A 24275-nucleotide genomic window follows, 5' to 3' on the forward strand; every position below is an offset into this window, starting at 1 on the left:
AGGTGTGAAATGATAATTGATTGAATGTTCTTATTGAATAATTACAAAGGAGATGAAGGCTCCTTAAATAAGCAATTACAGACGATCTTTCCATAACAGAAACGATCAAAAACAAGAAAAAAAAACTAACTGAAAAGGAAGTTTCTAAATACAAACTGAATATCTAAAATGACCGATAGCAAAATTATAATATTACTTTAATACCCACGCTTAATGGCCATCCTACTAACTACCCTACAGAAGACTTGACATAATCTGCAGGTCATTCGACCATGAATACATGGAAGGCTGCCCCCTTCTCCTCTGAATGCTCTGCAACAAGAGCCTACTGTTGAGACCCTCCCTAGTAGGACTTTTGATCAACCAACTGCTTTCTGGGAAACAACTTCATATGACCAAGAAACAGAAACCATCCCTCCAACATGATGTTGGGTAACGAAGCCATCCCCCCCGCTATCTAGAGACATGGAAAACGAGATCAGCTTCTCAAAAACCAGTTTTGAAAAAGCACAATTTTGCCAAAAATCGCCATAAGTAACAATACCCACTATTTTCTAGAAAACATTGTCAAAAACCTTCGTTTTGTGGAAAAAAATAGTAAAAAGCCACAATTTACAAAAAAATTGTCAAAAACTTTTGCAGAAGTACACTGTTTGCCCTAGAAACCCTTGGTGCGACCAAAAACAAGCAACAAGAAACCACGATTTTATCCAAAAATCATCAAAAAGAGTACCACAGTTTTGGGTGAAATATGTCAAACCTTGTTGCACAAATCCCTAAACACTACTAAGAAAATGAAAAACCTCTGATTTGTAAAAAATCATGAAAAACAAGAAAACTTCGCATGCTAAAACCCTAGCCGTGGAAAACAAAAAACCAATGATTTTTTATCAGAAAAATTGTCCATAAAAAAGAAGCCTTCGCGCGGTATTAAAAAACCCATCGCACAAAAAATAATGATCAGAAAACAGCCAGAAAACCCTAGTCTCGAATGAAAAAGCCGTCGTGAGAGAAAAAGCCGTCATGCAGGAAGAATCAAACCTATCACACGATCTTTGCACAAAAACCAACATTTAGACCCGTCGCATATTCTCAGGAAAGAAATCTTCGCAACAGAAAGAAACCCTGCCCTACTTGCAACACAAAAGAAGTCCAAAAAGCCCTCAACAATAAGAGAAGGAAACTTGTCAAATAAACCCACAATTTCCAGAGGAAACAATCCACAAAGCTTAGAAACCCTCGCTCAAATTTTCCTTGTGGAGATCCACGATTTCTGAAAGAAACGGAGGAGCCCTCGATTTTTCACCTCAAAAGACCCACAATTTCCAAATGTAAAAAAACCAACAATTTTATTTTAAAAAATCGTCAAAACTTCTGAAAAAAACTCAGTTAACAACACCATAATTTTTCATAATAAATCGTAAAAAAAACTCCTAGAATAAATTCTAGTTAATGAAGCTACAAATTTTATTAAAAAAATTGCCAAACAATTAACCTTTGCTCTGATACCATGAAATGATAATTGATTGAATGTTCTTATTGAATAATTACAAAGGAGTAGAAGGCTCCTTAGATAAGCAATTACAGAGTATCTTTCCGTAATGGAAACGATCGAAAACAAGGAAAGCAAACTAACTGAAAAGGAAGTTTCTAAATACAAACTAAATATCTAAAATGACCATTAGCAATATTATAATATTACATTAATAAGATGGAGAAAAGAATGACAAACAAAAAGACAAAATGGAAGGGCAAGGAAATTGTCAACACCAAAGCCAAAGATAAGGGCAAGAAAAAACATGCACTGATTGTGACAAAAAAAACACAACACATGTTGAGAACTATGTCCAGCATTGATCCCACTGAAGAACTATAAGAAGAAGAAAATGCTTCAAATGAGTGAAAAGACAAAGAGATAGTGTGCAGCTCTTAAGTAGATGATGGATATTATTAATGCATGGCAAAGGGCTCTTGTATGAATAAAACACATTTCGAGATGAATGTGAAATGACCAAATTACTTAATATCCAAATTTTGATCTATCATAAACTAGTTATCAAAAGTGGTTTGCAAACAAGGAACCATTCCAATCTGTATTTATTGGGTTAGTTAAAACAGAGAGTTGAGAATTCAGTCAATAGACAGTGCAAAAGCATCTCAATCTGTATTTATTAGTTAGTTGAAATAGGGAGTGGCGAATTCAGTCAATAGACAGTGCAAAATCAAATTTGGACTTATTTGAGAATTTATGAGGCAATAGTGGATGTTGGCAAATCCAAAATCTCCATTGTTAATGTTTCCAAGTAGGCATTTGATTAATGCAAGTGGTGAATTTTCATAGTCAAATTGAGTGAAAACCAAAAAAATAAGGTGGCTGAAATGAAAATAGTTCAGGAGCTGCATTCTACAAAGCTAAAAAAGGATGCAGATGAATTGGTACAGCAGTGTGAAGAGTTGTATCAAGAGGCAATGACACTTATGTGAGTATTTAAGCATTACATCCACCACCTAAATGATTGTCTTCTTCCAAACATTAAGCCGTATCAGCAAAAGCATAGTAGTGGCTAAAGACGTGAAAACACACTTGAAGGGACTTCTAGACCAAGCAGCAATCAGACACACCAGCTCAGTGTCTGGCTTTCCTCCAGTTGTGGCACCTAAGAAGGAGGCTTCAAATTTCCATCAAAAATGGGTAGCAATTACCATTGATTCTCCAAGATTTTCATGTTTTTGTAAAAGTTCTTATGAAACAATAGATGTAAGAGCAGATTTTGAATAAGTCAAACTTCAAAGCACATTTGTATGTGAGCTCCATTATATAGAGCAGTGAATTTGTTTATATGTCCCAGAGGCATTTGCACACTTTTAATTGAGCAATTTTTGGTGATTGAGGAGCTGGAGCTTCTCATTCTTGCCAAAGTTTTCACCCAACTTGGGTTTTCGAAGGTAAATTCTATTTCCAGTCTTGTGTGCTTATTTTCTTGTACCTATGCTTTGTGGATAGTGTTTTCAACATTCCATGCATAAAGCAGATATATAGCCTTAAAATTTTCAAGTTATAGCATTATATCCAAACAATATAGTTGTGCCATAAGAGATATCTGTAAGTGGTGCTCTCTTAACACTCAAGAGGACTCTCCTCAGCAGTTTATGGATAAAAGTGCTGGGGAAACACAGATAGAGGGAATGTTCTAGGAATAAAGACCTGGGATTTATACACTCCAATTCTTCAGTAGGATGCCCCTTCCACCCTAACTTCTTACTTCTCCCTCTGAGCCAAAATTCCTCTAGTGATTGGTGGCCTTATTATTGATCTCTTAGTAATGGCTAGAGACATAGAAATGTTATCTGTGGAGACTCTACCACAAGCCCCTCCTGAATTGCAGACCCTTCGAACACCAAAATAGGGATATTCCTAGTGGGTATGAAACAACAGATGCTAAAATGTAGAATAATGAGCAACGTGTATCCATCAATGCAAGGAGCTCAGGGTTTTGTCTTCCTCTCAGGCTGGCTGAAAAGAACAGATCTATTTATCCAGTAAGTTATCACACAATATCATAAATAATTGTGCTTTCCTCATCATCTCCGTTTGAGGTAGAGTAAGAGGCTCTAGAACTGAAAGCAAGGATGAGAGAACAAAGACCTATAACAATAAGAGGCCTCTTGGGAATGAAGTGGAAAAGGAAGGATAAGGCTCCAATGAAATTGAGAATGTTTAACAGATCTCTGTTGAAAATTGAGAAACTAATGAGTTTGGGCATGAGCTCCACAGTGGCCTCTAACAGTCTCTTCAAAGGCAAGAAATTTCTTGAACGCCCATTGCATCATTTTCAAAGAATTTGTGCTTTGATTTCAAGTTGAAAAAGAAGTCGCGATGGACATAAGGGTTGAGGCGGCACATCCTAGTTGTAGTGAACAGAGAGTAGCTAGCTGGGTAGGTCAGGCAAACTAGTCAAACAGAGGAAAGGTGTACCCCCAACAAGTTATTAAATTTTTTGTTTGTTTTTGGTCAAAATTGATGGGGTAGGTGTTAGGGTTTCAAGCAGATCCGAAGCAAATATGAACTAACAATTATATGCAGATTTAAATACAAAAGATAAAGGAATAAAATAGGACACAGATAACACAGAGATTTGACGTGGTTCACCCAGAATGGGTTACGTCCACCACACACAACCGTCCAATCTTTCCTATTATCTAGCAAGAATAGTACATCAACATTCCAATGCCTTAAGCATCCCAGCCGCTTATAACATGTGTTTTTAGGGCAACAAACAAAGTCGGCCTTTTTAGGGTTTTATTACAATGTCGGTTTTCATCAACAACAAAAAATGGCAAAAAAATACTTTGTTGATCAGTCGCCACATATCAACAATCTCCCACTTGGAGACTGATCAGGCTCCACACCGAACAATCTCCCACTTGGAGACTGAAACTACACGACACCACTGTACATGCAACATCCGCTGGAAAAAAACACTAGGACTCGACTGGTATACATTCTACAATTATCAATCAAGAAGACCAGCAGAAACTGATGAAGAAATCAGCTTCTCCTGTGGAACTGCCTTCGTGAACATATCGGCAGGATTCTCACTTGTGTGAATCTTCTCAAGCTATAACTGACCCTCCTCCAAAACAGTCCGGATGAAGTGGTACCTGAGCTGAATGTGCTTTGTCCTTGAATGAAAAGCAGAGTTCTTCGCAAGATGAATGGCACTCTGGCTATCAGTATACAATGGGCGATCCTCCTATGTCTGACCCAATTCCTCCAAAAAACATTGTAACCAAATCATCTCTTTGCTGGCTTCTGTAGCAGCAACATACTCAGCTTCAGTGGTTGAAAGTGCGACAACCTTTTGCAGCCTAGAAATCCAACTGACTGCAGTTCCCCCTATAGTAAAAACATACCCTGTAGTGCTCCTCCGTGAATCAATATCACCTACTAGATCAGAGTCAACAAATCCACTCAGAGTAGCATTAGATCCTTTGAAACATAATGCCTTCATAGTGGTTCCTTTCAAATACCAAAAAGGATCCATTTCACAGCATTCCAAAGTTCCATACCCGGATAACTCATAAACCTGCTCACAACTCCCACTGCATGTGCAATATCTGGCCTTGTGCATACCATTGCATACATCAGACTGCCAACAGCTGATGAATACTGGATGTTAGACATTTTATTTACCTCTTCCTGTGCCTTTAGGCACATCTCCTTAGTCAATTTGAAATGACTAGCCAAAGGTGTACTAATTGCTTTTGCATCCTGCATGTTAAATCTTTTCAACACCTTCTTTATATACTCACTTTGGGACAAATTCAAGGTTCTATTTTTTCTGTCCCGTGTAATCCTCATACCCAGAATTTGCTTAGCTGCACCCAAATCCTTCATAGCAAATGACTTGGCTAATTTATGTTTAAGATCATTTATGTGTTCCATGTTAGACCCAGCAACAAGCATGTCATCAACATAAAGCAACAGAATAATATAACTGCCATTATCCAATCTCTTAAAATATACACAATGATCAGAATGACATCTATGATAACCGTGTTCAACCATGAAGCTATCAAATTTTAAAAACCATTGTCAGGGTGCTTGCTTTAGGCCATACAAACTTTTCTTCAACTTGCACACCAAGTTCTCCTTACCTTTGACCTCATATCCCTGTGGTTGCAACATGTAAATTTCCTCCTCCAAATCTCCATGGAGAAAAGTTGTTTTCACATCTAATTGTTCAAGATGTAAATCATCTACAGCCACAAGACTAAGTACAGTTCTAATTGAAGTCATTTTTACAACTGGAGAAAATATTTCATCATAATCTATACCCTTTTTCTGTGCAAAACCTTTTACCACAAGTCTGGCCTTATATCTTTTCTAACCTCCTTCCTCCTCCTTTAGCCGATAAACCCATTTGTTAGGCAAGGCTCTTTTTTCTGCAGGTAAAGGGACTAAGTCCCAAGTCTGATTTTTCATCAAGGAGTCCATCTCCTCTTTCATGCCTAGCTCCCACTGTTGTTTGGCATCCACCTGCATTGCTTCTTCATATTCTTCTGGTTCACCAGAATCAGTTAATAATATAGAATACAAAGAAGGAGAAAATCTTTCAGGGGATCTACTTGACCTCGTAGAACGTCTAACACTTGCAGGAGTTTGTGGGACATTCTGTTGTTGCTGAGCATCAGGTACCTGTGGCATTTCATTTTCAGGAATCTCATCCAACACCACATATTCTTGCTTGTCCTGTTCATGCTTCTTTTCCTGCATCTATTCTTTATACATAACCTTCTCATTGAATATAACATCTCTACTTCTAGTTATTTTCTTATTTTCAAAATCCCATAACCGATAGCCATATTCATCTATCCCATATCCAATGAAGGTACATTTCTGAGATTTAGCATCAAGCTTGGTTCTGTTTTCTTTATCAACATGCACAAAAGCTTCACAACCAAAGGTTTTCAGAAAAGAATAATTTACCTTTTTACCAGTCCATGCCTCCTCTGGAATACCACCATCCAAAGAGGTTGAAGGTCCTCTATTTATCAAATAGACAATAGTATGTACAGCATCTACCCAAAAATATAAGGGCAATCCAGCATGCAATCTCATGCTCCTCGCGCGTTCCATGATAGTCCTATTCATTCTCTCTGACACACCATTTTCCTGTGGAGTTCCTGGAACTGTCTTCTACTTTCTAATCCCATTTAAGGAGCAGTAATCTTCAAATGCCTTGTTGCAATACTCACCTCCATTATCCGATCTGAGACACTTCAACCTTTTTCCTGTCTCATTCTCAACCAAAGCTTTCCATTTCTTAAAAGTTTCAAAAACATCCGATTTTTGTTTTAGGAAATATATCCATGTTTTTCTAGTTGAGTCATCAATAAAAATAACATAATAACAAGAGCCACCAAGAGATGATACCTGAGCCGGTCCCCATACATCTGAATGCACAAGCTCTAACTTCTCACTCTTCTTCTCTTTCCCAACCTTGAGAAAGCTGACTCTTTTCTGTTTGCCATAAACACAGTTTTCACAAAACTCTAAATCAATCTTCTTTAGTCGTGGCAATAGATTTTTGGAGTGAAGGAGTTTCATCCCTTTCTCACTCATGTGCCCAAGCCTATGGTGCCACATTATCGAATCTGTTCTTGCAACATCTATTGTTGCTCCCCTGCAGTAACTTTATCTGTAGCAGCTAAGGTAGAGTAAGTGTTACCAGTACACAGATATAATGTGCCTACCTTCGCACCTTTAGCTACTACTAATGATCCTTTAGTGACCTTCCAGGTACTGTCTGAGAAGGTAACTATGCAACCTTCACTACCTAGTTGCCCTGCAGAAATTAAATTTCTTCTTAAGTTAGGAACATGTCTTACCTCCTGCAGAAACCAGTCATTACCATTCTGCAACTTGATCTTTATCTTTCATTTTCCAACAATTTGACAAGGCTCATCATCACCCAAATATACCTGTCCAAAATCACCTTGAACATAATCTAGAAAATATTTTCTATGGGGTGTAGCATGAAATGAAGCCCCAGAATCTATTACCTAGGAATCATTAACATTATCCAAACATAAGATTAAAGCATCTTGTAAAGTATTACTTGCAATATTAGCTTCCTTACTGTCATTTTCATTTTTGTCTCCTTCTTTGTTTTTCCGAGACCAACAATCTTTCTTTAGATGACCAGGCTTTCCGCAGTACCAGCAATCTTTTTTTCCTCTAGATTGAGAGCATCCTTTCTTTGACTTCCCTCGTGACTTCTCATTCCAAGGGCCTTTTCCTCTTTCCTTTGATCTTTCTCTATTCTCCACATTCAAAACACTACTTGATGATGTTGGAGTCTCACCTGTGCTTTTCCTTCGCATTCCTCGCTTAGGATAATACCAACAATATCATCAAATACCAAAGAATTTTTTCCGGAGACAGAGTTACTTACAGCCATAACCAAGCTATTCCAGCTTTCTAGCAAAGAACATAAAATCAAGAGAGCCCTAACCTCTTCTGCAAAAGTAGTTTTTACCGAAGACAATTGACTGGTAATTGTATTAAATTCATTTAAGTGCTCCGCTACAGATCCTCCCCCACTCATTTTCAAATTAAACAAACGCTTCATAAGAAATACCTTATTCGAAGCCGAGGGTTTCTCATACAGCTTAGCCAATGTCGCCATCAAATCTACAGCCGTTTTTGCTTCTGTTATATTGAAAGCTACAGACGGTGCAAAGCACAATCAAATGGATCCCAATGCCTTTCTATCTAAAATGTCTCATTCTTCATCTGACATTGTGGTCGCTTTCTTTGCCTTTCCTTCTAATGGCCACCACAAATCCTTTTGATACAGGTAATCCTCCATCTCCATTTTCCATAACTGATAATTTTGGCCGTTAAACTTTTCGACCTTGAATTTGGAATCCTCCATTGCTCCCACTCAAATCTGAAAGTCCTGCAAATTTACAGAAAACCTCGCTCTGATACCAATTGTTAGGGTTTCAAGCAGATTCGAAACAAATATGAACTAACAATTATATGCAGATTTAAATACAAAAGATAAAGGAATAAAATAGGACACAAATAACACAGAGATTTAACGTGGTTCACCGAGAATGGGTTATGTCCACCATACACAGCCGTCCAATCTTTTTTATTATCCAGCAAGAATAGTACATCAACATTCCAATGCCTTAAGCATCCCAGCCGCTTATAACATGTGTTTTTAGGGCAACAAACAAAGTCGGCCTTTTTAGGGTTTTATTACAATGTCGGTTTTCATCAACAACAAAAAATGGCAAAAAAATACTTTGTTGATCAGTCGCCACATATCAACAATCTCCCACTTGGAGACTGATCAGGCTCCACACCGAACAATCTCCCACTTGGAGACTGAAACTACACGACACCACTGTACATGCAACATCCGCTGGAAAAAAACACTAGGCCTCGACTGGTATACATTCCACAATTATCAATCAAGAAGACCAACAGAAACAGAAACTGATGAAGAAATCAGCTTCTCCTGTGGAACTGCCTTCGTGAACATATCGGCAAGATTCTCACTTGTGAACATATCGGCAGGACCCCGACAAGGATACGTGCTGAGTGTACAATACTTTGCTGATCAGTCGCCACATATCAACAGTAGGTGGGCTAACAGAATCTACGTGATGTGGGGACTGCTTTCTAGTGGAAGTGATAGCATGTGGTCCAAGGTAATTGTGGCAGCACCAATGGTGCATGACGTTTTGGCACAAATAAGCAGTTTTGTGGGATTATGGATGGTCATTGCAGGCGGATGGGCATGGCCACCATTCTTTCTTTACGCCCTAGATGACACTTTTCAGTCCACTATAGTTGAATCTAAATGTAGTCATCAATTATACCTTGTAACCTAAGTCATCGCGTTCGGATTCAAGTTCGAGTTTGGCAAGTATAAAATTCGGATGAAATTCAGCAAGCGCAAAAAATTCGAAAAAAAAATTCGGATGAAATTCGGCTTATATAAATTATTATTATTTTTTAATATATGTAATATTTTTCTTTAATATAATAAAAAAATTAATTATTATTATTTTTAAATATATATTATATTTTTCTTTAATATAAATAAAAATGATAAAATAATAAATATGAATAGATTAAAGATTTAATCTATTAATATTAATATGATATATTTAAAGATTATATAGATTAATATTAAATCTATTTAAGATGATATCTATTTTTATTTAAAGATATCATATTATTTAATTTAAGATGAATCTATTTTTATTTAAAGATATCATATTATTTAATCTTTTTAATATTAATATGAAATCTTTAATTTAGAACTCTCCTAACATACATTCAATATTAAATCATAAGCTATCGAGCAAAAAACTATATCAAATCGTAAGCTAAGAAAGCAATGGAGCACTGCGGGGAAACAGCGGCGGCGAGGCAGGGGCTCACACGCACAGAGCACAAAAGTGTTTCAATGGCGGTTTGGCAGCACGAACAGGCAACTTACGTCAACGGACAACAAGAGACAAAAACCCTTCAAAATGGACAAACGACCATCAAACCTTTGCGAAATGCGTCAGAACTTCGGTGAATATAACCTAAAAAATGCTAACCTCTATGCCGTATGAGTTTCAGACGATTTTTTACAAATTTTATAACATTTTTATAGGTTCGCCGAATTTCGAACCTAAAGCCGAAAATTCAGCGAACACGGTGACTTAGCTTGTAACTATAGTTAGCCGTTTTTTCATAATGTAATGCCCTCTTTATCTATTCTAAAATGGGTGAGGGTCCACAATAAAATCCCTCATTTTTATCAATCTAAAACATTTAAAAAGTTTAATTCAAAAACATAGCCTGGTGATTCCTAACTCAATGGTAACAAGAACAATACTCAATATAACAAACATCACATGTATAGACAATGATGCAATAGACATACAATTGTTCTATATTTCTGTCCACTGAGAAATTGACCAATGCAAGTGTATTAGATTCCTTTTCAGTGCTGCAACTTTCTATGTCAGCTCGAGCTTTCTCCAACTTCTCCCTCAATTCTGCAGCCTCCTGTAATCACAACAAGAGGAAAATAATCAAAATAACTGTATTTTCACCATCAAAATGTTAGAAAGTTCACCTATTATAATAAAATTGTTACAAAAATCCTTTAATGGCCCAAATATGGCCTTGTATTTACTATAATTCTTAAAACAAATCACCAAAAACATTTAGAAAAAGTAAAAACATAGAATATCAGCTTTCCAAATTAATACCTTCACTAAATCCTCTCGTGTAGAAACTTCTCTCTGAAGTTTCTCTTTATATTCAGTTTCGACCTGATTCAAATGGGTCTGCAGAACAAATTCAGTGTGAGAAGCCAAATGTTGTATAATTATTCAAGGACTGCAAACTCTGAAGTTTCACAAAACTTAAAAACTGAGAAGCTTTCTGTTATGTAGCAATGTACTTACTTCTAATGCTTTGATCACACCCTCAAGTTCATTTGCCTTTTGTCTCCACTCGTCAGAACTTTCCTTGTACAAATCTGAAAGCCTAGAAGACTGCAAATGGTAGACTTTAAATATGGAACATGAAGCATTTCTCTTCATAAATATCAGACATTGCACTAGAACAGGCAAAAGACACAGTCAAGGTAAATAAATATCCTCTTGTGGATTTAGACCTAATAACATAGTAAAAAAAATTATAATTTAGAAAAGATTGAAAGTGTGATAAAGACTGAAAAAATTATCAATTACCTTTCTTTGCAACTACTACTTTGTCCAAAACTTTCACCTCATGAGTTCAAAGAGAAAGAATTGAACCAAAAAAAAACGAAGGATGACCCCACAAAGAAAATTTTGAGAAAGAAAGCAAATTGCCTTTGAAATATACAATCTACATTTTCTTTGCTGTATCCTAGGACTACATACAAGGCTGGCTGAAAAATATTTTTCACCCATGTAGGCTAGCTGTTTAGGTGCAAATATTTAATAGCCAACAACAATATGCTATGTAAGTCGCAAAATAAAAAGTTACTTTTACTTTTATTTTCAGTGCTTGATGAATCCTACGATGGTTTTGTTTCTGATAAATTTGTAACTAAATTTCACACCCACTCTAACCTGTTTTGTTTATCAATTATGGCCAATGCAATCACTAATGCCTGTGTCTTTTCTAATTTAGTCTTATGGTTTCACACAAAAGTTTGTTTACTTCCTATACTAGAACTATCCCTGACTTTTCAAGTAAAACATTATAATGAAGCATTGCATTAAGATTTAGACAAACATTGTACTCAAGAGAAACGACTAATGCTGAAACCAATGTGGATGACAAAACACAACTTCAATGTGCCTGCAATTTGAAAACTTACAGTTGCAACTTCTGCTGAAAAATGTTCTTCTTTGGAAGCAGCATCTTCTTTAGTGAATCTTAGCTCCTTTATAGAACACAATCACCAAATGAGAACAGTTCCACCTTGCATAAAAAACAAAGACAATCAAACTATACAAGTCACCAATAGTTTATGTCCTACCTCTCTTGCAGACGCAAGTTTTTCCTCCAGCTCCTTAACTTTTTCTTTACTCCTCTGTAACTCGCCGAAGGATTCACTCCCTTTTTTCTCAGCCTGAAAAAATTTAGACATGCCTCAGACAAACAAACAAACAAGCACTAGATAGTTTTCGAATAAATAAGATTATAAGGTTACCTCTGATAGTTTAGCAGAAAGCTCGGCTTCCAATTCCGCACTACTTTGGCGTTGCTGTAGGACTACGTTAACTTTAGATGTTAACTCTTCATTCAACCAGGTGTTGTGTCTTTGAATTAACTCCTTCTCCTGTTCATACATGCGTTAAAGCTAATCCAATGACACAATTATATCTTGATTACTGTAATGATAACATAAAATGAAAGAAGAAGATTAATACCTGCAGAAGACGAGCCTGTGCTGCATGTGAACGGGCAAATTCAGCTTCAATTTCTCGTATTTTGGCTTCCAAAGTACCACGATCATTGGTGAGGGCAAGCTGCCCAAAACAGAAAATAAGCTATCAAAAATTTGAGTGAATAGAATTTATTTATGCCATACAAGTTTACATAATACAGAGCCCATATCATTTTACATGAACATACAAAACAGGATCTTCCTGCTTGTTCATTGCCATTTTACCTAATTCAAGAACCATTTACTCAGATTTTATGAAGCTTTTACAGTGCTGTAAGTTGACTAGGAAAATAAATCTCCTTAAACCTGCTTTTAAGTTTTAAGGGCAGTTTACATAGCAAGTGATTTAGGCACTGGCAAACCATGGCTCAATATCAGGACAATTTGTCTGAAGGACATGCCATGATATTAGAAATATTTCTGAGGAGTAGAAGGTCCTGACGGCCTCAGAAGACAAGCAAAATGGTTTAACCAAATCTTCTTTTGCCAATTTTCCTATTTATAACAATAAGCATATCTGAAGTTTTCCTAAGAAATGTCACTTCAGCCCCTACCTCCGACATCTAACAGCCAGAAAATCCCTAAACATTGCTCCCTACCAGTAAATGTAATGTCCCCTACTGGTTTAGGCTTGTTTTAACTATAATTGATCTTTTAGACTGCCCCTCCTTGGAAACATCTCCTTTCCCAACTTCTTAGATACTGTCAATCTTAACAGGAAAGAAAAAACATATTCTTCCTTCTGATACTAACTTCAGAATTCTTTTGATTGATATTCTAATATTTATTTGTCTGACCAAACTATTATTTCTCTATATATTTATATATATTTATAATTTATATTTTGTTTATTTTCAGATATTATTAAAATATATATATATATATTAGTGCAGACCAGATCTTATAAAATATTATAATAATTATAATTATATTATTATATTGTATTTTATTATTATTACATTCTGCATAGGAATATTACTGGGTTCCATATATTAAGCATACATATTAAGCACATCACCCTGCATACCACCAAGAACAAGGATGTTTCGCCTGTAACTTAATAACAGTTCTGATCTGATCTGATCCTCTCCCCTATTCTCTGCCATATATTCCTTATCTGAGTTTTTTTCCTACTTCCATTTCTACGTCTGACTAATAAGGTTCCTCTCCCTTCTGTTTGGTTTTCAAATCTCATTTATATCTCCCAAGAGGACCGATTCCAAAGAGACATATTCCTTCATTGAGTAACCATTCAAACACGACACATCTCACAAATCGCACCCTTTGTTATCTTAATTTTCTGTCTCTTAATATTAATCTATGCCTGGCCTTGAATTCAATGATCACTGCCCATCATGGATCGCTGCAATAAATATATTTCACCTTTAACAAGATCGCTTGTTTTTTTATTTTTAACTCGCACCTTTTTTGATAGCTATTTTAATCGCTTTTAAAATATAACTACTTTTAAACTTGACTCTTGGCTGGTTCAACCGCCACTATCCTCGTGCCCTTAAGGGAGAATATTCCATCATTCCTGCTTTGGGGGTTTTAATAAATTAATATTTAAGCATTGAATTAATTTAGTGGATTAATATTAAGATGTAGGGCTATTACAGATATTATTGTTTCATTAATGATTGTTTTATTAATAATATCATTAATTTATTAATATGTAATATTCTTTTATAATATTTCCAAATGATTATAATATAATATTAATTTATTTGATTTGAATAATATTTCAAGAAAATTATTAGTAATAAATATTAATTAAATAATAATATTTAATAAATTAATTTTGGATATATATATATATATATATATATATAACGATCAAGGAGGGGACATGACAGTAAACCCAGATGTTCCTTGACCGGCTCATCACCTGTAACTCACAACTTCTATACAACACATACAACAATATAGTTTTCTTTCTTTCATCCCCAAAATAATTAATTGATTATATCTTTCTACTAGACATTTCATCACACCAATGATACCTAAGCAGTCAAGCCAAAAACTAAAAAAAAGAAGTCCTCAAGCAACCAATTGGCCCCTTATCATTCCCAATTCTCATTCCTTTGTCATCCCTGGAATTTGGCACAATACATAGCAATGCAAGCCAAAGACAATATAAACCCCCTAAATTTATGTAAAAATAATCAAGCTAGTCTCTACATCATCATTTGAACTTAATTTATTATATCTGATGCCTAAATGAACCAACTTAATATATAATGCAAAACCTTAATCTGTCTTTACTAGAACAATATAAGTATTGTTTCTTAACAACTGTACATCTAATTACAGTGGATTTTGTGTTTATCAGTGGATGACAAAAAGTAAAAGAAGCCACTCAAAGACAGATGTCAATATGTTAAGGGAAACGGGGCACATAACAATAGGCAAAGATTAAATATTCTTATGTAGAGGGTAACAATAAAACTAGATGTCAATCTCATCAACCAACTTATTCCATGTTATTAGTTAATAGTGACATCAAATTTGACTCTCAGAGTTTTTGCTTTTGAAAATAGAAGTGGCACTAGTTGTTGATAAATCACCCATTCTCAACTGAGTTATTTTTCACAAAATTGCAAGCATGCAAAGTTTCATCTGGCCAACTACTAAGGATCTTATCTCTTTTGCATCATGTATGAGAGTCCAGATTTATGAGAACTTAATCTTAGTCTTGATAGAATCACCCATTCTCAACTGAGTTATTTTTCACAAAATTGCAAGCATGCAAAGTTTCATCTGGCCAACTACTACGGATCTTATCTCTTTTGCATCATGTATGATAGTCCAGATTTATGAGAACTTAATCTTAGTCTTGATAGATGTAAAATTTTGGAAGGCGTATATAGCTGCAGAGAAATCATAAATATAAAGCTAATAAATCTGGAAGCACAAATTTGTTTAACACTTCATAAAATTATAAATCAACACGAGAAAAGTACTTACGAGTGTAATATTTTAAATTTCAAGTAAACATGAAAACAAAATTCCAAATATGAAAGATAAATACATACAATTTTGTCCAAATATATTTTAATTGAGTTATTCTTCTCATTAAGCTCTGTACTTTTTTGCTCCAGAACTTCCAATAACTCCCTCTTTGATTTGTGCAGCTCACTGACTTCAAGAGATAAGCGCTCAGCTTCGCTATCCTTTTTAATCTGCAATAAATGTTGAATATTAAAATACACAAGCATTAGCAGAAACTAAGCTTCAATGAGCATATCTACAAAAATATTATCTTACAAAAGGCTTGCCATTTTAAATATCTTAATGAGACCAAAAAAGAAGATATTTTACAAAGGAATATAATCATTTTACTGAAGGAATGAAGCACAAAGGTCATGCAAAAATATTACAAGTTCTGGTGTTAAAAGAAAGGCAAAATGATAATAACTTCTTATTTTACTGTTTATTTTGTGAACATGTAATAACTTCTTAGATGTAAATATCAATAACAGTTAGTATTACAAAGAAATTACACATCAAGGTTTTCCAGCCATCACCAAAGCAATAAAAAAAATTAAATTTTATTATTGTTCATTGATAATGTAGAGATCAATGGACCTCTCAACTAAACCCTATAGAACACATCTGGGGATAAAGAAGAGTTCCAAAGGGCTACAACTGAGTAGCTGGAAACTCCTTTGTCCCTCCTTAAGCGCACGTATCCATGTATCCGAAACAGATACATATCCGATACAGCCCAGATACACTTCGGATACTGTACCCACACGTGCCCAAAAACCCTGATTTTCCAAATTCATGCATTTCAGCGACCCATTTTTTTGGGTTAACTTCCAATGCAAGTCTACTATTCTTGCATATTGTAAAAAATTAGATCGACTTATAATTATTTATGTAGCAATTAAGTTATTGCATATTGTAAATTATTAAATCAAATTATAATTATTTATGTAGCAATTATGTGTTTATATTGCTTTTAAAGTAAAAAAAATCTCCTCTAATAACTTGGAAAATTGTGTTAAATATGTGTGTGTTTTTTATGAATGATGTATCCAGCCGTATCCATATTGGGGTCTTAAAAAATGGCCATATTCGTATTTGATACAGTATCCATATTTGTATCTGTATCCATGTTTATGCAACTTTCGCTACAAGCCAAGGGCAGCTACATCTCAACAACTGAAAAGAGTAGAGCAAAAAAAAAGAGTGTAGGGCTGATGAAAGCAACAAAAAAAGGTGACTGCTGTGCTGAATCTGAAATATTTAATGAAAAATCAAACCCCTCACGATCAACTCCTGCAAATAAGCAAAAAATAAATGCTGATACCAATGAGAAAATGGCCAGCAGAGAGGGTCTGGCTCATTGATTGTCTCTTAAAAAAAATCTCCTAAGATCCATGGCCAACGATCCCTTAGTGAATGCAATATACTATAAATTGGACATTACACTGATATCAATTCTATAAATATTTTGGACATCATATTTATAAACAAACATGTTTCTTCTCTAATATTTTGGCGCCCTCCAATCCTAACTGATTTTGATAAATTCATCAAGTATAAGATTTTACTTTACCTGTAATTATACAGATGATCAATCTCTCTAATTTATTTGTCTCATAGCACTTAGTGGTCCAAGTAACATACCACATGTCTTCATCTTGCACTATTGGTTGTTTAAAAGAAAAGATAAAGGGAAGGTGCAAGATAAGATTAAATTAAGGTGAATGTCAAAATAAAGTTTGGGAGGAGATCAAAGTACGAAGGTAAAAAATAGAGACTTAAGATCTAATAACCCTTCAAATGTAATCTTTTCTAAACACAATTTAATCTGATTTGAAATGGCTTCCCATGACCTTACATTCAACCCAAATGTGATGCGGGATTAGGCTCCTTTAAAGATACATCGAGTATAGGGAAAAAATGAATGTCAAATTTTCAATAAAAGACAAGGAGGATTTTTATGCAAATCCAAATGTTATATTTTATAAAATGGGGCCTATATTGAAGTGAATTCATGTAACAAGAGAAACCAGTGAATGAATTCCATCAACGTGAAGAAATCAAGTCCAAGGAGGTATTAGATGTGCAATGGTGGAAAAAAGGAAGCTCTCTAATGTATATCAAAAAGCAACGTAAAACCCCCCCTTAATGGGGCTTATCGAGTTAAACCAATCTCCAACATTAGAAGTGAGACAAGGTGGATGCCTCTAGAGGTTGGTTGGGTGAAAGCAAACTTTGATGGGGTTGCCCAAGACAATCCAAGACCCTCTAGTGTTGGGTGTGCTGTGAGAGATTGGTCAACAAAAACAATGGCAATGAAATCTATGAAGCTAAAAGACAGAACTAACAACGAAGTGGATTTCTAAACCGCTTGGATTACTCTTAACATGTGTAGAACATTGGGTTACAGTAGAGTTCACTTGGAAGGAGATTTGCAAATAATAGTAAATGCCATCGGACAATGAAAAACTCCAAATTGGAAACTAAAAAATTCTTATTTCTCATCTTTTATACAATTTTTGACAAAGATTGCCACAAAGCCCAGGCAGAGGCAGGGCTTGAATTTCTCAAGGAAGATTTAGGGCTTGCAGCGGCTGAGAATGAGAAGAAGAACAGCATTCAAGGTAGAGATGCGTTTGCACAAGTGATGCGTAGGTAAGGGCTTGTTCTTCTATTCCTTTTTGGGCCTTCTTTTTGCAATGTTGGAGACGGTTTCCAAATCATGTTTTAGCGATAGTAGTTTGTTTTAGAGAAACATTAATCGTTTGGGGAATTAATCAGCAAAACAAAAGTATAAGAATTTTTCAAAAAATTGGGAATTAATCAGCAAAAAATCGGATTTACAAAAAAACGTAAAAAATAGCAGAAAAACAATCAAAAACTACTTTTTTTTATATTTTAGGGCATTTCCATAGCATAGAGATATTGTAGGCAAATAAAATAGACACTTCAACACATGAATTGTAGAAAATAGATTTTCGTTGTTTATATTCATATCACTGAGTACATTAAAAAAACATACCACAACATAAATAATATTAGATGGTGATAGATGTCAAAATGTCAATTAGATTTACTTTTATAACAAGCATCTATACAAACATCTATGAACAAATTGTATAAAAATTATACATACAAACATCTATATATAAAAAATATTTTTATTAGATTTACTTTTTAAATTTTTATTAAATTTCATTACAAGAATCTATACAAGCATATATACAAAATTCTTGTAATTAAATCTATACATAATTTATATTAGATTGTATAAAAGTTGTAATTAAAAATTGTATAAAAATTGTAATTAAATCTATACATGTAGACATATTTAAATCTAAGTTATGGATTCATATGTATATCTACAATTTTTAATTATGTATAAAAGCATCTATATTGTAAAAGCATTAGTTATGTAGATTTTTATACATGTAGATTGTTATACAATATGTATAAAAATTAGCTTAATTCAAAACAATCTTTAAATTTTTTAACAGTTAAGCTTTGAAGTCACTGTGCCCAGTTTGGAGAACTAGTAGACACGTGTTGAATAGTAATACAGATAAGTATTATTGTATTACTATAAACAAGGCTAATATATGTAATCGAAGTAAAAAAGTAATACTTACTATAAACAAGGCTAACATATGTAATCGCAGTAACTTCGGTGAAACCATAAAGGTATCAAGAAATATTATACAATATCAATATCTTAGAGTCTTACAGGTATCAGATGTATTTGGGTTTAGAAGGTCCTGGTTTGATAGTCAAATGCACAAAGAAGCAGGCACATAATATAGATGAAAAGATGGAAAAAGCCACATAATTTGCAGGAATGGTGATCATACTTTTGGGAAATGTGCTTGAAGGAGATATTATATTCAGTATAAATGAGGTGTAAAATTGCTACATGTTATACATGGGTCATTGGGTGCAACCTAATTTAACTGAACCAAACTTAGCTAAATATAATTTGATCCAGACTATAAGCTTACAAGGAGGAGGATTCAATTGAAGATAAACTTAAATAATTGTAACAAATATTTGTTGGTCAAGATATGTCTATAGATCACATATGGATAACAAGTAAAGACATTAGATCTAAGAAAGGATGTAATCTCATTTGATTTTCAATGATTATTTGTTTTAATAAATATAATTAATAATTATTATTTTTTAATAATTATAATAAAAATATATATTTAAAATTATATGTGAGGTTTGATAAAATTGCATGATTGCAATTCATAAAATTTAAAAATTTGATTCAATATTAATAAATCATGAGATCAACTAAATTTAATCAAAAAAAATTTACAAATTTTTTTTTATCAAATGCATAAAAATATTTATTTTAAAATAGCTTAAAAAACCAATGCATATGAACACTATAAAAATAAATATTTTTATACATTTGATAAAAATAAATTATAAAATATATAATATATTGATGGCTCCATATATTCATTTATGGGATGGAATGCAAATGACATCACATTAAACAAATAATAAAATGCTTATGTATTATAAATAATATAGTTGGCTTCTGACGTGCAAACGTGGGTGGTGTCCGTCGCACAAGTGGGCTTCATATTAGGTTTCAATTTTGAAAATTTTTGGTAGATACTTTTAGCCATAGTTTTTTTCCACTTTCTGAAACTCTTCTACATCGTTTTTTTGTTGTTTCCCGACTAGCTATGGTTTGGGTATGTAGCGCGAGGGTTTTTTCTCTGTTTCGCGGTTTTTTTTTTCTGTTTTTCGTTGATTTTACGGTTTCGCGTTTTCTGCGATTTTTACCCGATCTTTTGCTACGATTTAAACGCGATTTAAACGTGTAAAAATCGTTGAAAATTGTTGACTCAAAAAATGCGATTTTTTGACAAGAAATCGAGGAAAAGATCGGCTTCTCGGGTGATTCCCGAAAAATCGCGAGCAATCGCGATTTTTTCCAGACTTTTGTTTCTTTGGTTTGTTTTCTAAGTGCATAATGTATTGAGATATAACAGAAACCTTGATATAAGCTATGCAATGGGAGTGGCACCCTTTGCCACGTTCATCTATCAAAAACAGAAAGGCAAAGTAAAATCCATTAAAAATCTACAACAGTGAAAAAGTGGTAAAAAACAATGCATTCACTATAAAATCTCAACCTAGATAAACAATAAAATTGGATCCAAGGTGACATTGGAGAAGATAATTGTAAGATATGATTTGTGTAGGTTTGATGTAACTCTTAGATTTGATATATTGAGAAAAACATAATAGGACAAGTTTGAATGACAGCTATTTTGAAACCAATTATATTAAACATTGAAACTGTTGTGGAAAATTAGAAATAAGGACTTCAAAGAAAAACAAAGAGCACCGCAACTTAAGTGAGTTGTGGTAGCGAGCCACAACAAATGGTGAATCTTGGGAAACCAAAGTTACCGGTTTGGGTTCGGATTCGCAGATTCAGCACAAAAAAAAAAAATCTTGGGTATGGGTACGGGTTGTTGATTGTAACTAGGTAGAATGCGAATTCCAATTGCCTTAAGGCAACATTGGAATCTGCCAAGGGTCGGGCCCTTCTCCTCTCACACGCTACTCTTAGGGCTGGGCCCTTCTCATCCCACATGCCACTCTTAGGGCTGGGCCCTATACATCACGCACTCCTTAACACCACGCTACTCCTCAATACCACGCTACGTGCAAGATAACGTGCTTACATGAATACGGCCGACCCTATCTAATAAAGGGTTTCGGTTAAAGTGATGCAAATAAATTAAAGGTTATTAATTCATCATAAGCCGACTTGATTAGGAGTGATTGCTCTCCTATAAATAAGACATATACCTCTCACAATATCAATAATGCAGTTTCAAGTAAATGCGAAATATATCCTTCTTGGGTAGCGAACTCCTTTGCAAGCAGCAGATCACAGTGAACTTCATTCATAGGCAGCAGATTATCAGTTAGGTCACAGCGAACTCCATGTATGTGCTGATCTAATTGGTGATCACAGTGAGCTCCATGTTGTGCAGATCTAATTGGTAATCACAACGAACTCCATGTATGTGCAGATCTAATTGGTGATCACAGTGAACTCCATGTATGTGCAGCAGATCTAATTGGTGATCACAAGTTATCATCAAAGACAGGGATCTCCATTGAAGGCTCAAACAAAGGACTGTGAACTAGTTGAAAGGTGCATGTACAGCAAGACAAGTTAGAAGGACTGTAAATCATGATCATTGTCAACAAACTAGCTGTGTAGTCTTCTATATCATCTTCCTTGTGACTGCAACTTCTATACTCCAGATAAGTGTGTAATTGTGAATTGAATCTAAAACCATAATCAGATTTGAGGATCTTTTCTGGCTGGGTTTTTCCTCCTAGGAGGTTTTCTCAGGGTAACTTTGTCTTGTCTCTTTTGCATTCATTTCTTACTATGCTTAAATCTGAAAACCAATAAATCTAATTAACCTAGTTAGATACAAATTCTGATTTTCTGAGTTTCATCTAGTCTGAAAGTACTAAAATTAACATGGTATCAGAGCTATAGGCTAGATCAACTTTCAATTTTCAGAATTAGTACTCCTTTATTTCCAGATTGTTGTCTCATTCACAAGTCAAGTTAATGGGGCTGGAAGTTGAAGATAGGCTTGATGGAAATATCAGAGATAGGTTCGTACTAACCAGCGATCAGATTTGATCATGTAATTTCAGTCTCTTGTCCTTTCCTTCTTTGATGACATGTTTGTAAATATAAGGATCTCTCAATAAGATGAATTTGATAACAATGAAAACATTAAATGTTAAATGAACGAATCTTCTATTTTAGTCCTTGTTAAACCAAATATTATAAGAGGATGCTTGGTTAATTAAGATTGTTGTTAAGGGCTTATTATTTTTGGTTGCAACTTTATGTAGTGGTTAAGATCTGATTTAAATAAGAGTTGCAGATCTGATTGTGAAAGGGTGTGTCTCTTGCCAAAGAACATACATGATGAGGAGGTGTGACCTCTCCCTCATTTTGAGAGACATAAAGGAAAGAAATCAAAGCATCCAGTGATATCACCTCGGATCGGATTGGATGATAACTATTTATAAGTTACAGGTAGTAACATCTTTGTTCTAGGTGGTATGCATGGGGATGTGCTTAGTGCATGCTTAATATATGATACCTAATAATGATCTTATGCAAAATTTAATAATAATATTAACATGGACTGCAATATGTATGATAGTTATACTTAATTTCATTCATAATACATGACAAGTTAGTATATACTTATAGCCTAATACTTGTTACTACTGTCAGTATTTAAGAAAGTTGAGAATGGAGTTGTTTCCAAAGAGGGGCAGTCTAAATCCAATCAATAGGATGATTCCCAAGATAGGGTAAGGATCAGCATCGCGTAAACTTTGAGGGTATGGTCCCAAGATAGGGTAAGGGCTTGGAACTGTAAACCTTGAGGGAGCCTAGTGTATCTTGGTCTCTGAGCGCTTTGGTAACATAGCCATCCCCTTCTTCCTTAGAACTGAAGTAGTAACGTAGGTTGACTCTTGCATTAAGAATTATGGATGATAAAATTAATTATCTAGTATGATATAATTAGTTCTCTAGTATGGTAAATGAACAATTTACTTATCAATAATTGATAAATTAATTGAAGTCATAAGTATTTTGAAATAGATTAAATTATGGTTAAAACAGACCTAAACCTAGTAGGGGAAATTTTGTGTACGTGCCTGTCTGTGACCTGATCAATTAAATACTAAAATTAAATATGGAAGTATGCCCACATTAAATATCTAGTGCTTAATTGTTACAATGAGTGAGATCAAAACAAAGAAGAAAAGTTGAACTTCATATATTTGTAAAGACATTGCGAACTTGCATATTTCCTCTCTGTTTTGAACTTTGTTTCATTTGTGTGTGCCTTTATCTATGTGCGTAAGGGAAAATAAGCCAATTACATAAGTATCGCTGCTAATTGAGTAAATGAAGTATTCATTAATGCCATAAATAAGTGAGTTAGGAATTTATTGTTCAATGCTTGTATTTGTTGTTGGATATCTAGAGGTTGATCTGAAATCCCTTATCAAAAATTATTTTATTATATACTGTAGCTTACTAATTGCTATTGATTCATGGAAGTATAGGCTGTCACTATCATTGCTTGGTTAGTATCTTCATTGGTAAGTATACTTCTTGTAAACATTCTATTATTACTTCCTCACCTATGATCTCATTGAGTTTTGACTATCAATTGAATGATTCTATAATAGTTACATAAAACTGACTTTTCAGTTGAGTATTTACTATCATGAAGTGTGAAGTATGGTGATGTACAAGTTTTCAAGGTTATGTGTTACAGGTTGGCTCTTTTAATTTGTGTCATATAAGTATTGTCTCTGCATTCTATGGATCATTGATTATACTGTTAAAAAGAACGCATCTAACTTATCATGAATGTTGTGATCCTCACCCAAGGTCATTTTTATATAACCTCATATAGTAGGTGATGTATGTCGAGGAGCAAGGCCTTACTGACATCAGAAATCCATAAGCTTGGATTGATGTGACTTCAGAGGGAGCTTTGAAGTAAGGCATAAGGATCTTCTCACTCAATTAGAAGAAGTTTGAGGATGTATCCTGATCATAACTGCACCATGGGTCCAATTCATAAAAGGTGAAGTTGGCATTTCTCATCCTTGTTTATGAATAATTATGATCTATGATGCTTGGCTATCAGTCTGATATTGAGGATTAAGAGGGAGCCCTATGACCTTCAATAAAACTCTTGGTATGAAAGAGTATTTGATAAGCCT

At 34.5% G+C, this 24275-nt stretch overlaps 1 protein-coding gene across 1 annotated transcript in view; it reads right to left on the reverse strand.

Annotated features, from left to right (window-relative positions):
* The window catches only part of LOC131038426 (nuclear-pore anchor), a 134254-nt gene that overhangs the window by 93501 nt on the left and 16478 nt on the right, over window positions 1-24275 (reverse strand). Inside the window, exons 2-9 of the mRNA XM_057970860.2 lie at window positions 15503-15649; window positions 12451-12549; window positions 12231-12359; window positions 12057-12149; window positions 11895-11960; window positions 10990-11079; window positions 10792-10869; window positions 10461-10585 (exon numbers count right to left, since the gene is read on the reverse strand). Coding sequence (XP_057826843.2) covers window positions 10461-10585; window positions 10792-10869; window positions 10990-11079; window positions 11895-11960; window positions 12057-12149; window positions 12231-12359; window positions 12451-12549; window positions 15503-15649 — 827 coding nt within the window. The remainder of the gene's footprint in view (window positions 1-10460; window positions 10586-10791; window positions 10870-10989; window positions 11080-11894; window positions 11961-12056; window positions 12150-12230; window positions 12360-12450; window positions 12550-15502; window positions 15650-24275) is intronic.

Source organism: Cryptomeria japonica, chromosome 8, assembly GCF_030272615.1.
Source record: "Cryptomeria japonica chromosome 8, Sugi_1.0, whole genome shotgun sequence".
Lineage (NCBI taxonomy): Eukaryota > Viridiplantae > Streptophyta > Pinopsida > Cupressales > Cupressaceae > Cryptomeria > Cryptomeria japonica.